General features: G+C 44.3%; 1 protein-coding gene across 6 annotated transcripts in view; it reads left to right on the plus strand.

Annotated features, from left to right (window-relative positions):
- Fermt2 (FERM domain containing kindlin 2) overlaps positions 1 to 10,174 on the plus strand; it is a 75,792-nt gene extending 65,618 nt beyond the window's left edge. For 2 of the 6 annotated variants that reach the window (XM_075950212.1, XM_075950214.1), the window contains 10 exons: positions 1,056 to 1,190; positions 1,906 to 1,955; positions 2,850 to 2,974; positions 3,777 to 3,883; positions 4,009 to 4,230; positions 5,764 to 5,787; positions 6,296 to 6,316; positions 6,840 to 6,964; positions 7,172 to 7,313; positions 8,943 to 9,214. In XM_075950212.1, the coding sequence (XP_075806327.1) occupies positions 1,056 to 1,190; positions 1,906 to 1,955; positions 2,850 to 2,974; positions 3,777 to 3,883; positions 4,009 to 4,230; positions 5,764 to 5,787; positions 6,296 to 6,316; positions 6,840 to 6,964; positions 7,172 to 7,313; positions 8,943 to 9,116 (1,125 nt within the window). In that variant the 3' untranslated portion in view covers positions 9,117 to 9,214. Of the gene's footprint in view, positions 1 to 1,055; positions 1,191 to 1,905; positions 1,956 to 2,849; positions 2,975 to 3,776; positions 3,884 to 4,008; positions 4,231 to 5,763; positions 5,788 to 6,295; positions 6,317 to 6,839; positions 6,965 to 7,171; positions 7,314 to 8,942 lie in introns of all 6 variants that reach the window. The other 4 variants (XM_075950213.1, XM_075950216.1, XM_075950215.1 and 1 more) reach the window with 2 other exon arrangements.
- Positions 10,175 to 14,298: the final 4,124 nt, after the last annotated feature.

Here is a 14,298-nt window from a genome sequence, read left to right on the forward strand (position 1 = left end):
TATGCCGGAGCTGGAGAAATGGCTCAGTGGTTAAGAGCACTGCCTGCTCTTCCAAAGGTCCTGAGTTCAATTCCCAGCAACCACATGGTGGCTCACAACCATCTGTAAGGAGATGTGGTACCCTCTTCTGGCCTGCAGGCACACATGCAAACAGAATACTGACAATACTGTATACATAATAAATCTTTAAAAAAAAAAAAAAAAAGAAGAAGATTCTATGCCTAAGACTGTTTCCTCACTAGATAGAAGGGCCGTCTGGTTGTACTTACACACTCTCTGTTCATACATATGAACGGTTTCTTATTCTTCGACTGGAGTATTAAAGACAGAACTGGGAAAAGTGGAGCTGGTGTTCACTTTTCCCTGGAGTTAGAATGGTGATACTTTGCTCCTGGTGATTAGGACTGTAGGCCAGCGAGGGCTCATTTTCTCAATGATGTGAGACAAGCCAGTGAGTTCGTCTCTACAGGAGCTTCATGCATGGTCTGAGGCTTCCTGGGATGTGCATCTGTTCAAGGCACAGGACAGAATGCACTGAAAGCCAGCCACCCCACAAGAAAACAACCAAAACTCAGCTTTGTAAATGCTTCCCGTCGTGCGAAGGGAGGCAGAAATGATCCGTTTGTATGTACACAGAGACTGCACTCATTTTGGATAAGTTTTTCTGATCAGGTCTGTCACACTGATCCCAGGTGCCATGGCTTTTTACCCTTCTAGTTTCAGGACATTTTAAGTGTTGAGGTGTTTTATCTGCAGTTTTGTCTGTGCACATGTTTGTGCAGTATCTGTGGAGACCAGAAGAGGGCGCTGGATTCACTGGACCTGCAGTTATAGAAGGTTGTGAGCTGCCATGTGGCTGCTAGAAATCAAATCCGGATTCACTGTAAGCAGCTAGTGCTTTTACCTACTGAGCCATCATCTCTCCAGCATCCTCCCCTGAGGCTTTATCTTTGCAAATCAGATAAAAAAGCATCCAGTATAGAGCCAGGTAGTAATTTCATCTCAAAGTTCTGCAACTGAACAGTCATTTCAACAACATGCTGTTGTGGTTTCAGTATCATATCAATAAGCTGTCAATCATGACGTCAGAAAACCATCTGAACAACAGTGACAAAGACGTGGATGAAGTTGATGCTGCCCTTTCTGATCTGGAGATCACTTTGGAAGGCGGGAAAACATCAACAATTCTGGTGAGGTGGTTCTTTAGCTAATGTTTGACTTTAGTTGAGGCTTACCTTTTTGTGGGTTTTCTATGGCCAGCTGTGGCATCTGGAAGGTGGAGAAAAGTGTTCAGTTCTTTCCAGAAGTTTGTCATAGATTTTCAGAGAAGTTTTTTTTTTTTTTTTTTTTTTTTTTTTTTTTTGTGGTGGAAGGATCAATGTCAGGGCCTCACTCTCCACCCAGAAAACCTTTTCTCAGGAAATAGTGCCTCTGACCTCTAGGGCTTCCCATTCTGAAGCCCTCTCTTAAGTACTTGTTTTGGGGAAGCATCATCAAGCCGTGGTAAGTCGGCTTACTTGATACACAACAGAAAGAAGAGAAATGAGCCTCATGATAACCTAAATGTTGCTTATTTTTAAAACTGAGGAAGGAGTTATCAATGAAGAAACATTTTTCTTGGTGCCATTATGATTTATAGTATTTCCATATATTGCTGTAAACCATTTCAGCTATATTTAGATGTAACAATACATTCTTGGGAATTGTACAAATGTCATGTTGTTCAAGTTTTTATTAGCTTTGTGTAATATTTGAAAATGCTTTTGTAATAAGACCATCTAATATGATCATATCATTTCTATCTTTAACGACTGTATTTTGAATATTAAATAAGCAGTTTTAAAAATCAGATACCAAACTAAATTTAAAAGATTAAGAAAAATATTATTTTAATCCTTTACCTAGGGTGACATTACTTCAATTCCAGAACTTGCTGACTATATTAAAGTTTTCAAGTAAGTACAAAAGTGGGATGGATTTCAAATATCAACAAGAACTATCAGTCTTATAATCGGGTTCTCATTTAAATTTACAGTAATTCGATGTCAATTATTTATAAAATAAATCTGTAAGATTTACCAGTTAGATATACACTTAAAGTTAAAATCATGTTCACTAAACTAAAACCACAAAAATCATTGCTTTATTTGATCTTAAAGTCATGGGGCCGATTGTATCATAGTTGGTAATAGTTGCTGACGTCAGTGGTCTGCATTAAAAGTGGCACATGGTGTCCTGGGAACGCAGTGTTAGGTCCTTGCTCAACCTCCAGACTCCATTGCCCTGTGTTCATGTGCCGCTGGACCCTCTCTTGTAAGGTCCCAGTAAGTTTTTAATCTTCCAAACTGAGAGGTGGGTAGTAGGGTGGGCGGGAGACAGCTGTGCTTCGCGAGGCTGGAAATGCTGTAGCTCACAGAATAGAGCGCTTCCGAGAAAAGGACGATTTCAGAACTTCTCTCTATCTACCTTTTCCCTTTTCCATATTTTACTGTGCCACCTTCTGTGTTTGGCGCTGGAGTGGCATGTCTGTGTCATGACCGAGCCTTTGACTGCACTCATGTTGAGTACACACATGCAGAGATTTTCACAGCCATGATGCATCTGCAGGGTTTTTCCAGATGGACAGCTTGAAGGGTGGAGTGCGGGCTGGGGCTCTCTACCCTCTTGGTGTTTGCGATCTTCTGGAGTATACTGAGAAGGGGGCACACCAGGGAAAGCTGGCCAAAGGCAGATGATGTCAGCCCTATAAAACTGGCTTTGTGTTTTTCAGCACTGAAATTTAACTGCTAAAACAGCCCTGATGAAGTCATGTCAAAGTGGTTATTGTCTCAATTCTGTTTGCTATCTAGGCCTAAAAAGCTGACTTTAAAAGGGTACAAGCAGTACTGGTGCACGTTCAAAGACACTTCCATCTCCTGCTATAAGAGCCGAGAAGAGTCCAGTGGTACACCTGCTCATCAGATGAATCTCAGAGGTAAGGGGGCCTCGTGTGACCTGTGGAGGCTTTGCCGTGTTCTTGGTTCTCCAGTTTGTGTGTTGAGTTGCATGTGGGTATTTGTTCTGATCTCTGGCCTGACCCGAGTTGATGTTGTTAAGGTTCCCTCCTCTGCAGCCTTGTGGTTGCCGTGTCTGCAGACCTTGTCTCATCCTCCTCACCCCTGATCACAGGCGGAGCTTTTAGCCTGTTCTCCTCTTCCATTCCTGGTCTTCTGTCTTCACTTTGTTCTCCCCTGGCTCCTGAGCAAGTCCAGGATGTTCCTGCGAGGCTCCTTTTGCCTTGTAAGATTGAAAGCTGAGCAGTGGGAGCTGGAGCTTGAGGCATGGGCCTCCTCATTGAGCGCCTGCAGCGAGGGCTCAGCTGTTAGCTCTACTTTTTTATTTAATATTTTTTTAAAAGTATCTCATTTTTAAGTGTGCGTGTTGTATGTGCAGGTGCCTGAGTAGTCTAGAAGAGGGCATCAAACCCCCTGGAGCTGTAATGAGAGACAGTTGTAAGTTAGGAACTGAACTCCTGTCCTTATGCATCCGGAACTGCTCAGCCACTCCTCCTCCAGCCGTACCTAGCACTGATACTCATTCAGGCTTATGGCTAGAGCAAGAGCCTCATTCACCGTGTTGGGGGCCTCTCCATCTGAAGACCAGGAGTGACGTTCAGCGGTAGAGTGTTCTTAAAGTGTTGTGGCAGAATTCACCGTGTTAAGATCTCACAAAATGAGGCTATTTTATTGGCTCAGGATTTCCTTTATGCACTTTTATAATTTAATTTATTATTACAGGATGTGAAGTTACCCCAGATGTAAACATTTCGGGCCAAAAATTTAACATAAAACTCCTAATTCCGGTTGCAGAGGGCATGAATGAAATTTGGCTTCGTTGTGATAATGTAAGTTTTCCAGTTAAAGTCACTTTTTTTCTGGCTCTCGTGTGAGTTGGTTGGCCAGCTGTCCCTACATTCTACACCTAGGTTCCGAGCACTGTGTGGCTTCATCCCTCTCTTTGTTTCCACAGGAAAAGCAGTATGCACACTGGATGGCAGCCTGCAGATTAGCTTCCAAAGGCAAGACCATGGCGGACAGTTCCTATAATTTAGAGGTTCAGAACATCCTCTCCTTCCTGAAGATGCAGCATCTTAACCCAGATCCCCAGCTAATTCCAGAGCAGATCACAACTGACATCAATCCCGAGTGCCTGGTGTCCCCTCGCTACCTAAAAAAGTATAAGAACAAGCAGGTATTCCATTCTACTTAATTAGCTAGTTTTGTAATATTGTGCTCATGCTTTAAATACTGGTTCTCCTCCTAAATGAAAGTTACCAGCTTTGGTAGCATATAAAACAGGAAATGGAGGAGGTGAGGGTCTGTTTAAAATGTTGTTAATCTTCTATGACGTTAATAGGATAGATACTGGGAAGCAGTATCAGCAGCTGTCTATTCTACCCAGTCCAAGGAGAGCACTCTCAAAGGACCCTCAAGAATTGAAATGCTCTTAGAGGCCGGATTCTTTGGGTCCCTGCCGAGACGTGACCAAAGAGCACACTCAGCACTTCTCCAGAGTATCTTTAATACCTGTGTTTGCTGAGGTAGATTAACCATTGTGGGGGTTGGGCAGGAGAGTGTTTGGAGACAGGGTTTCTTTGTGTAGCAGAGACCTGCCTGCTTCTGCCTCCCGAATGCTGGGGTTAAAGGTGTGAGAAATATATCTCCATCACTGTCCTAACCCTAATAGAACACTCTCTTGTCCACTCTCTCTGGAATTCCTGTCCTGGAGATTAATGCCGTAAAAGGCTTGCTGTCCAGGAGAATGGCATGTTGGTGCATTACTCGAGGTCCTTTGCAGGGGAATTTGACTTGAGAGCCCCCAGGATTCTCTACACTGAACAGCAGGCCTTAAAAGGAAAGGCTTCAGAGTGGATGGGGGAGAGAGAAGACCTCTAAAATAAATAAATCATTTTTATCGAGTTTTGTTTTTGTCTTTAAGGGATCATTTTAAAACATTAAAGTTCAAATTAAATAGAACATTACCTTCCTTAAATTTAAACGTTACTTTATTAAATGAATCTGAAAGAGTTTTGCTTTCCACAGAACCGGTGAGAACTTTAATCAGGAATGGTCTGTGTGTGCAGTTAAGGCTGTGGGAGTGAGCGGTGAGGGATGGCAGAAGTGCCGCCTAGGGGAAAGGGAGGAGGTGCTGGCTTTCCCTTACTCGCCAGAGAGCTGTGTGCCAAGAGACTAGTTTCTACAGATGAACTCATTTACCTTCGAATGATTTCAGACCTTAGTGGTTTTATTATTTCAGTGTCTGTTGTCCACAGATGATAGTTCTCTGCTTTTGTGTTGTGGACAAAAATGTGACCTAAAATCCTCTGTTTTGTCAGTGTCAATAAGGCGGTGTGTGGCTTATGGTTAAGGACCTTTCTGGGACTTTGGTCTGAGTAAAATACACAGACCTTTCCAACCCCTCCTTCTTGTTCCCTCAAGTTCAGGCCTTTGCGTGGCTGCCCTGACCCTACCAGTGCTCACAGGCACGAAATCAAATGTCTGGCTGAGGGGATGCTGCCGAGGCACAGATCAGCATAGCCTCTGACACTTAATCTGCATCTCCCCCCAGATTATGCATGTTTTAGCTGAGCTTTTCCAGGGTTATTTTGAGTATGAGTTTTTAACTGTAAATAAAGAATTGTCCTGTCATACCAAACTGAAAACAATACATGTGTGGCCACAGCTCCCAGGGCCCTGTTTGGCAAACTTGTGTTTCTCCTTCCAGGAAAAAGGATGCAAAAAGCAGATGGTAATTGAGGGCCTGCTGCCTTTTTGTGCAAATAAAGGAACAATGTGGCTCTGACCTCATGTGCAGCCTTAGTGTCCTTCTGAGAAGCTGTGCATGCCTTGTGTCCTCTGCCTAGAGCTGGGGAAGCTGGCGTGGCTTTGGATTATTCGCTTTTATTTTGCCACTAAAATAATTAGCTTTGCCCTCACTATAAGAACAGCACATGAGGGGAGAAAGGGCTTTGCCCCTTCTTCTGTGAGCTTCCACCTTTAACTGAGTGACTGTCTGCAGTGTGCACTTCTGTGTTCTGAATGCACAGTAATCTCTGCTTCCTGGTTTCCATTCTCATTCCTGCCTTGACTGTGTTTCACCTGAGTGGTCTTTTTCTGCATGGTTTTCTGCTAGAATTTTGGGTTGCAGGTTCCATGGCCTTTGCTTTGCTTCATTGCTGTTTCCTGATCACCTCTTCTTTTCTTTTTTCCTTTTTTCTTTCTGCTCCCTTTTTCTTTCTTCGCATTGCCATCTACAGCCAGGCTATATAAGAGATTTGGTAAGTTGGTAATCGGAGATACTTACAAAGAGAAAGAAATTAAACATTGTAAAGCCGAACTCATAGCCATCCTACCCTGGCCCCTTACCCCACCAAGGGGGAATATCCTAACGTGAGTGTCGGTGAACTATTTCAATTCTGTTTGCTTGCCATAGGACATGGATGATACCCACTATTTCTTCATGTTCAGGTCTCTGGACTGGAGCCCTGTTGCATTTTGTTGCTAAATGTCAACCATCATCTGAATATAGATCTGAACGTGTTATCTTGTCATCGCTCGCCAGCGTCTGTTCACTTGGAACCTCTCAGTCCTGGCAGGCAGACACGAGAATCCTAAATGCTTCTTGTGTAACACATACAAAACTGAAATTAACAATGTTACTTTATTGAAATCCCAAAAAAACTTTAGCTAATTTTTAATTTTAATTCAATATGATTTTATGGGGCACATAATTAAATGTTTTATCTTGTTTCTATCACAAAAGATATAATATCTAATTATTTAATACTTAATCATGTTTAGATAACAGCAAGAATCTTGGAGGCCCATCAGAATGTAGCCCAGATGAGTCTGATTGAAGCCAAGATGAGATTCATTCAAGCTTGGCAGTCTCTGCCTGAGTTCGGCATCACACACTTCATCGCGAGGTCAGTGTGCTGCTGTGGTCTGCAGCTGTTGTTTGTCTACTTCATGTACTTAGATCTTAAATACTGAAGGCAAAGCTACTTAGACATAGTAACCTCTTCTACAGCAAAACTTAAAACATGGTATTAAAACATAGGCCTTCCCTTAACAACTCACAGTTGCGATTCTGTCCTTACCTGTATTCTGAGGGGGTTTCTGTAATATTACAGATTTCAAGGTGGCAAGAGAGAAGAACTTATTGGAATTGCATACAACAGATTAATCCGGATGGATGCCAGCACAGGAGATGCCATCAAAACATGGCGGTTCAGCAACATGAAGCAGTGGAATGTCAACTGGGAGATCAAAATGGTGAGCTGGCAGAAGTGTGAGGATGACTGAAGGGTGTGTAGTTCAGTGGGTCTGGATTTGTTCCACAGCACTTAAGAAAAACAAAGAGGGGGAGCCTTATAAATTCTGAACCCCGGGTTCTGTGAGGCCATTGACTGTGATATTTGATACTCCCATTAACTGCTAGGGCTGGTTTGGCTTGTCTGGCTGGTGAGTTCTGGTGTCCCCTTCACTTCTCATACTTGGTGGGAAAAGACAGCCCTCTCTGCCAAGGGTATAGAGTAGCTGGGCTCCCATGCTAGAACCTTCAAACACACTTTGAAAGGCCACCGTTGGGTAGGTAGCCAGACTTCCAAGGCAGCCTCATCCAAATGAGGCCCTGCTGGGTAGTCTGCATTTGCTTACAAACGAATAGGATGGGGAGGTGGCTCAGCAGCTAAGAGCACTTTGCTGTTCTTCTGAAGGACCTGGGTTCAATTCCCAGCACCCACATGGAGGTTCACGACCATCTACAACTCCAGACATGAAAGGAGAGAGGGAGAGAGGGAAGGAAGGAAGGAAGGAAGGAAGGAAGGAAGGAAGGAAGGAAGGAAGGAAGGAAGGAGAGAGCCTAGGGTAGTTCAGGTACTGGGAAGAGAGAAAGAGCGCCAGCCTAGGGATGGCTTGGGTACTGGGAGAGTGCTTGCCTAGCATCCAAAAAAAGAAAAAAATAATCTTTAGGATTAAAGTATAGACCATGGTTGTTACTCATTTCTCACTTAAAACTTACCTATTTCATAATGTTCTCTCTGTAATAGCTAAGCCCCTTCCCATAGCAGCAGTCAGAGTCTGTTCCAGGCCTCTGGCCAGGCCTGGATGTTTACATTTCTGCCCCTCTCGCAGCCCCTCACAGCTTCTAAAGCAGGCAGGTGGCCTGGACTTCACTCCCATCTGGAAGCCTCACGTGTGGTCATTGTCCGAGTGCTCACTTAGTGGCTGGCTCAGCTTTGAAAGAGTTGTTTGCACTCTAGTGCCCACTGCCTGTAGCACTGTGTAGCCACAATGGGGCCCATTTTCTTTGTTACATGGACATCATATAAAACAGTTTTACTGTGCCCAGTGGTGGTGGTGGTGGTGGTGGTGGTGCACACCTTTAATCCCAGCACTCGGGAGGCAGTGACAGGAGGGATCTCCGAGGATCTCTGCTCTACAAAGTGAGTTCCAGGACAGGCAAGGCTACACAGAGAAGCCCTGTCTCAGGGGAAAAAAAGAAACAAACAAACAAAAAAAAAAAAAACAGTCTTATTGGTAGGCTGTTTGGCTTGGCAATTGGATCTGTTGTATCAGTTGCTATCAGGAAAACCCGTCTTTCTGAAATATTTGATCTTAATATCTAAAGGTTAAATTCTGAATCAAATGTTAAATAAAACACAGGAAATAGATTTTCTCCCAGGACCTGAAGAGAGACATTCTTACTAATTGCATTACCAGATACTGCTTGGGAACTTCCCTTGAGGACTTGCAAACTAAAGGAATGGGGGAAGGGATGATACACTGTTCATATTGTTTGGACACACAGACATTGCTGTCCCTGGCTAATCCTCTGGGGACTGACAGTGCTTTCTTACAGAAGCCGCTGGGGATGCTGACGGTTCTTTGTCTCTATCCCAGGTCACCGTGGAGTTTGCAGATGAGGTCCGGTTGTCCCTCATCTGTACTGAAGTAGACTGCAAGGTGGTCCATGAGTTCATTGGTGGTTACATATTTCTCTCAACTAGGGCCAAAGACCAGAATGAGAGCTTAGATGAGGAGATGTTCTACAAACTCACCAGTGGTTGGGTGTGAACAGGAAACTGTGTAAAGAAACTGCACAGCCATAACAATATTTAACTTTAAAGCTATTGTTTCTTATATGCTGCTTAATAAAGTAAGCCTGAAATTTATCATTTTATCATGAAAACTCTTTGCCTTATCAGAGCGGTTAATATGTACACTAACAAGCATGGTTATTAACCTGCTACCATGATGCAGTATGTGGACTGTGGAATGCAGACGTTCCCTAGGGCCACACATTGACATCTGAAGCAGGGTGAGTCGGGAACCAGCTGTTGCTGATTGACACTAGCCAAACCAAGAAACAAGCCATCTACTACCAGGTTACCCAGGGTGTAACCTATATGAAGTCTATTTATCATGTATAATGCATGTGTTTAATGTATGTCTAATTTGATGCCCTCTTTTCAAATACCCTACTTCTGGTAGCTGGTTAGTCCCTCTCCTAATATAAAATCGGGTCTGCAGTAGATGCTTGGTGTTCAATGACATCGTTGACCTTGAAGGAAGCGCTATTGATCTGTTCTCCTTGAAGAAGCATGTTGTACATTGTTTCGTGTTTACTTTGCACCAGACTGTATTACAACACTCTTAGTATTCACCAGCATATTCACTGTCTGCTAAAATATGCGACCTTTGTGTTCCGATATGAAGAAAGTTCTATGAAGTATGCATTTTGTGTAACTAATGTACAAACACAAATTTTATAAAATTGTACAGTTTTTTTAAAAACTATTCACGTCTAGGAAATGGCTTAAATGTAGCATCCTCGCATTAATTAAATGCTCTTAAATTATATAATGAATATGCAGTTTCAGTATCTGCTAAATTAAGAATGCCTTCATGATGGTCATGACTTGCCGTGATGTCCTTAACTCTACCGCCTGCACTGGCTCTGTTCCGGTCGCTGCGCTGTTACAGTCTGCATTGGTGCTAGCTAGAAAACTCCTAGCTCACGAGCCCAGGGGGTGCCAGGGAGGGGTGGACCTACCAGTATTTTCCGATAATCCATGATTTAAAGACTGTATAAATGCAATTTATTTTAAATAAAAGCAAAACCTTTTATTTAACATTGCTTTTTGTACGTCTGATCTCTCAACGCTACCTACATCTTGCGTGGTTAGAACGGCTGCTGGTGCTAGGCCGTGTCCTGGGTGAAGAGCTTTTCTCTCTAAGGTGCGTGCTTCGTTGTTCAGTTAGACTTCAAACTTTGAATTGTGTTCCTTCCCTTGACTCTAATCCTGGTGCACACGAAGCAAAGCCTACACTGTCTGTTACAGCTGTTCTCAGCCCGCCTAACACTGAGACACTTTATTGTATTTTATTTTTCATTTTATTTAGCTTATGTGCATTGGAGTGAAGGTGTCGGATCCCCTGGAACTGGACAGTTCTGAGCTGGCATGTGGGTGCTGGGAATTGAACCCTGGTCCCCTGGAAGAGCAGCCAGGTGCTCTTAACCACTGAGCCATCTCTCCAGCCCCTGTGACACCTTAATACAGTTCCTCATGTTGTGGGACCTCCAACTGTAAAATTATTTTCATTGCTACCTTATAATTGCAATTTTGTTACTGTTATGAATTGTGATGTAAATATCTGTGAAAGGATCATTCGACCCCCAAAGGGGTTGCAGCCCACAGGTTGAGAACTGCTGCCTAGACATTTTACCCCTCACCATCTTACCCCCAGCCCTGCACCTACCCTCACCCGTCTGAGTCCATGTCAGCCTTTCTACCCCCTAAGTTGCCTTGGGGCCACGTGTGCACTTTGCCTTCTCTGAGCTGCCCACTGTACTTAATGGGTGCCAAGCCCAGGTTCCTGTCCCTCCGTCCAGTCATGGGGAAAGCAAACCTGTGGATGGCAGCCTCAAACCAGAGAGGCACTTTGTAAGAACACTGACTAGGAACCCCCAGGAACCTACATTTGAGTTTCTGTTCCCTGTGATTCACGTTCACAAGGGCACAGGAACAGGGACTATCCAAACTCCAAACAAATCCTGTTCTCAGTGAACAGGCTAGTGTCCTACTAGAGGCTTCGGATATGATAATATCAGCTTTGTGGTTTTTGTTGTTGTTGTTTTGTTTTTATTTTCTCGAGACAGGGTTTCTCTGTAGCTTTGGAACCTGTCCTGGAGCTAGCTCTTGTAGACCAGGCTGGCCTCAAAACTCACAAAGATCTGACTGCCTCTGCCTCCCGAGTGCTGGGATTAGACTGCTGTCAGTTTTGTGATCTTGAAAGAAAGACATTTGCAATTCTTGACTCTTTAATGTCACACATCCAAAAGGCAAAGACAAGACCGACCAGTTCTTTCTGTGTTGCCTAGTTGTGGTTTATGTCTTAGTAAAAGATCTAAGCAAGGCAGTGGCGGTGAAGCACACCTTTTGTCCCTAAGTGCGGGCACTTGAAGGCAGAGGTGGGCGGATCTCTGAGTTCCAGGACTGCCAGGGCTACACAGAGAAACCCTGTCTAGGGAAAAGGGGGTATGGGCTAAATTAGCAGTGATAAAGAAGTGTGAGGCCGGCCTGGGTTCCGACCCTTAGCGAAAAGACACGGTTCAGTGTTTCAGGGTAGACGCTTGCAGTAGTGACACAATAGTAAAGCATTTTCCTCCAACTTCTGTGTGCTATATCTGTATCCAAGTCACTTGAAACGTGGGCACATCCTCAGTCTGAGAGAGCTTTCTAAATCCGTCCCTTTGCGTCACGTCATCACATACCGGGACTGCCTGTCCTGAGAGCGTGACCTGTACAGCTACCATCTACACTGGCTCAGGTGTTTGCCATGTCCAAAACACTTGTGGCCACAGTACCAGCTCCTCTCTTTGTAGCCAGGTAGCCGCAGCGCTGAGGCAAGGCTGAGTTGACTTGCTTTATAGGTATAGCCCTGAAAGGCTGGTATAGGAGAAACTGATCTGGTCTTTATTCTGCTCTTGCCCTTAACACAGCAATTCAGGAAGCTGTCCCTTCCCGGGAGCACTGAGCTGTTTAGCAAATTAACTGAGTCTTTATCTGTTTGAAAGGATTTGGTTTGGTAGCTCAAGAAGTGGGGGAAGGAGGGAGAGAGAACCAACAGGAAATGGGAAATCCGGGTAAGGGCAGTGAAATTCTCAGTGGATTGCAGAGCCACCCAGAACAGGAAACAGAGGTCAAAAGCTTATCTAGTGACCTTATTTCCCGCTGTGCAGATTCCTCTTCTCTATTTAATTAAACTGTAAAGTTTCCCAGGCTGAGCACCCATAAGTCAAGAGCCCCATCTCTTACTGGATCACTCCCAGTTGAGTGTTCCCTTTGTTGTTTGTACCTAGGCCTAAATATTACTAAAAATTACAAGCACTTAAAAATAATTTGAGACCATTATTTCATGAGATCTAATTATAGTCTCCTGTGGCTTCGCTGGTCAGGCATTGTTCATATTACTGCTCCGGGAACTGGTCCAAGTTCAATGTTAATTAAATTTGTGATTACAGACAGCACAGTGAACCAAACAAGCTTACAGCCGTGTCGGAATCGCCGGCAAATTCATGAAAAGAAAACACTGAGCATGGACTTCTCACCTCCAGGTTTCCAGGCTTCCAAGTAATATGAGGTGAACAGATCCACTCTGAATCCTACTCAGCACTCAGAAGACTTGCAAGAGCCAAAACTGCTCCTGAGAAATGATAGCAGGGGGGCAGGAGTGAGAACAAGTCAGAAAGCACAGGGAGGACAAGACCACAATGACTCCCTCCCACAGTTTCAATAAGGTGTATCCTAACTTTAAAAAAATTAAAAAACACAGAAAGCTGTGGGTAAGGTGGCACACATTTTGCAAGACTTGACCCCAGCACCCCAACATGGAGAGGCCAGCCTGATGTACAATAGTGAGTTCCAGGGTTACACAGTGAGACCCTGACTCAAAAATAAAAAATCCAACAACCCACAAACAACAACAGAAAGCTTGATGTTGACAGAGATGACTGAAACACTGAAGAGTCAGGAGACTTGGAACCGCGTGCAGAGGAGCCACAGAAAAGATTCCCCAGAGGGACCACACCTCGTCTCATTGTGCGGTTACCTGAATCAGTTCCGGGTGGATCAGGACTGAAGCTCAAACAGGAAATGCTCTTGTGGTCTGAGGGAAGGAATATTGGTATAAGCTCCCGGGGGGCAGCACACAGTGCACGCTCTGAGGTGTTCTAAACTACTGAGTGAAAGACAAGGCAGCAAGGTGATGAGTTTGAAGCCAGCTTGGGGCTACATAGTAAAACCTTGTCTCAAAACAAGAAATAAAACGTGGAGAAGGTATTGTAGCATAACTGACTGAAGATGAGTGCCCAGACTATAAACATAAAAGCGTGTGTCTGTATTCACACCAACCCAAAAGGAAGTGGACAAAACCCTAAGACAGTCACTTCACTGGAGTGGAAGCCCAGCCTCACAATAGTCTGGAAATTGGGCACTTTGTGAAGTGTTGAGGACTGAGCCAACCAGGGGGCTTGTGTATTAAACACGCTCTGCGCTCAACTCCATCCCCAGTGCCACCAACTGTAGTCTCTTGTCTATCATATTGGTAACTTAGTTAAGATCTGGTACTGTCAAGCATTGCTGGGATAACAAAGATATTTATTGGGACAATTATAAATTCCAACATCATCAGAAGCATCTGGTAAAATCACTCACGCATATGAGGATCTCGACTCCACTATTAACGAATTATGTGTCTGGAGAAACAAAATGCATCCTCACGCCCACCGGGAACTGCGCTCTAGGACATGGCACAGCTGTGTGATGGCTCGGGTCTGTAATCCCATCTACCCAGAAGTGGCAGCAGAGGAGAATCACAATGCCAACCTGAGCAAATTAGCTAGACCTTGTGTCAGAAAGCCAGAAGAGGGCTGGGCAACGTGTGTTGCTGTGTAGCTCTGGTGCCTGGAATGTAGAGACAGTGGGATCAGGAGTTCAGACCAATCTGAGCTACGAAGGAGTCTCTCCCCACTTCCTGAACCTATCCCACCCTCCCCCCCAAAAAATGAAGGAAAGAAAGAGAAAGAGCAAACTGGCCATGTAGCTCAGTGGTAGAGTGCCTGTCCAGCGTGCAGAGTCCTGTGATCAGTGTCTAACCCTGAAGAAGAAAAGAAAACACTGAAAGCGGCAACTGCTTGGAAACAAAGATATGTAACAACAGAATACAGAGTTACAGCAGAAAACAGTTTCTAAAC

This window comes from Microtus pennsylvanicus, chromosome 15, assembly GCF_037038515.1.
Source record: "Microtus pennsylvanicus isolate mMicPen1 chromosome 15, mMicPen1.hap1, whole genome shotgun sequence".
Taxonomy (NCBI): domain Eukaryota; kingdom Metazoa; phylum Chordata; class Mammalia; order Rodentia; family Cricetidae; genus Microtus; species Microtus pennsylvanicus.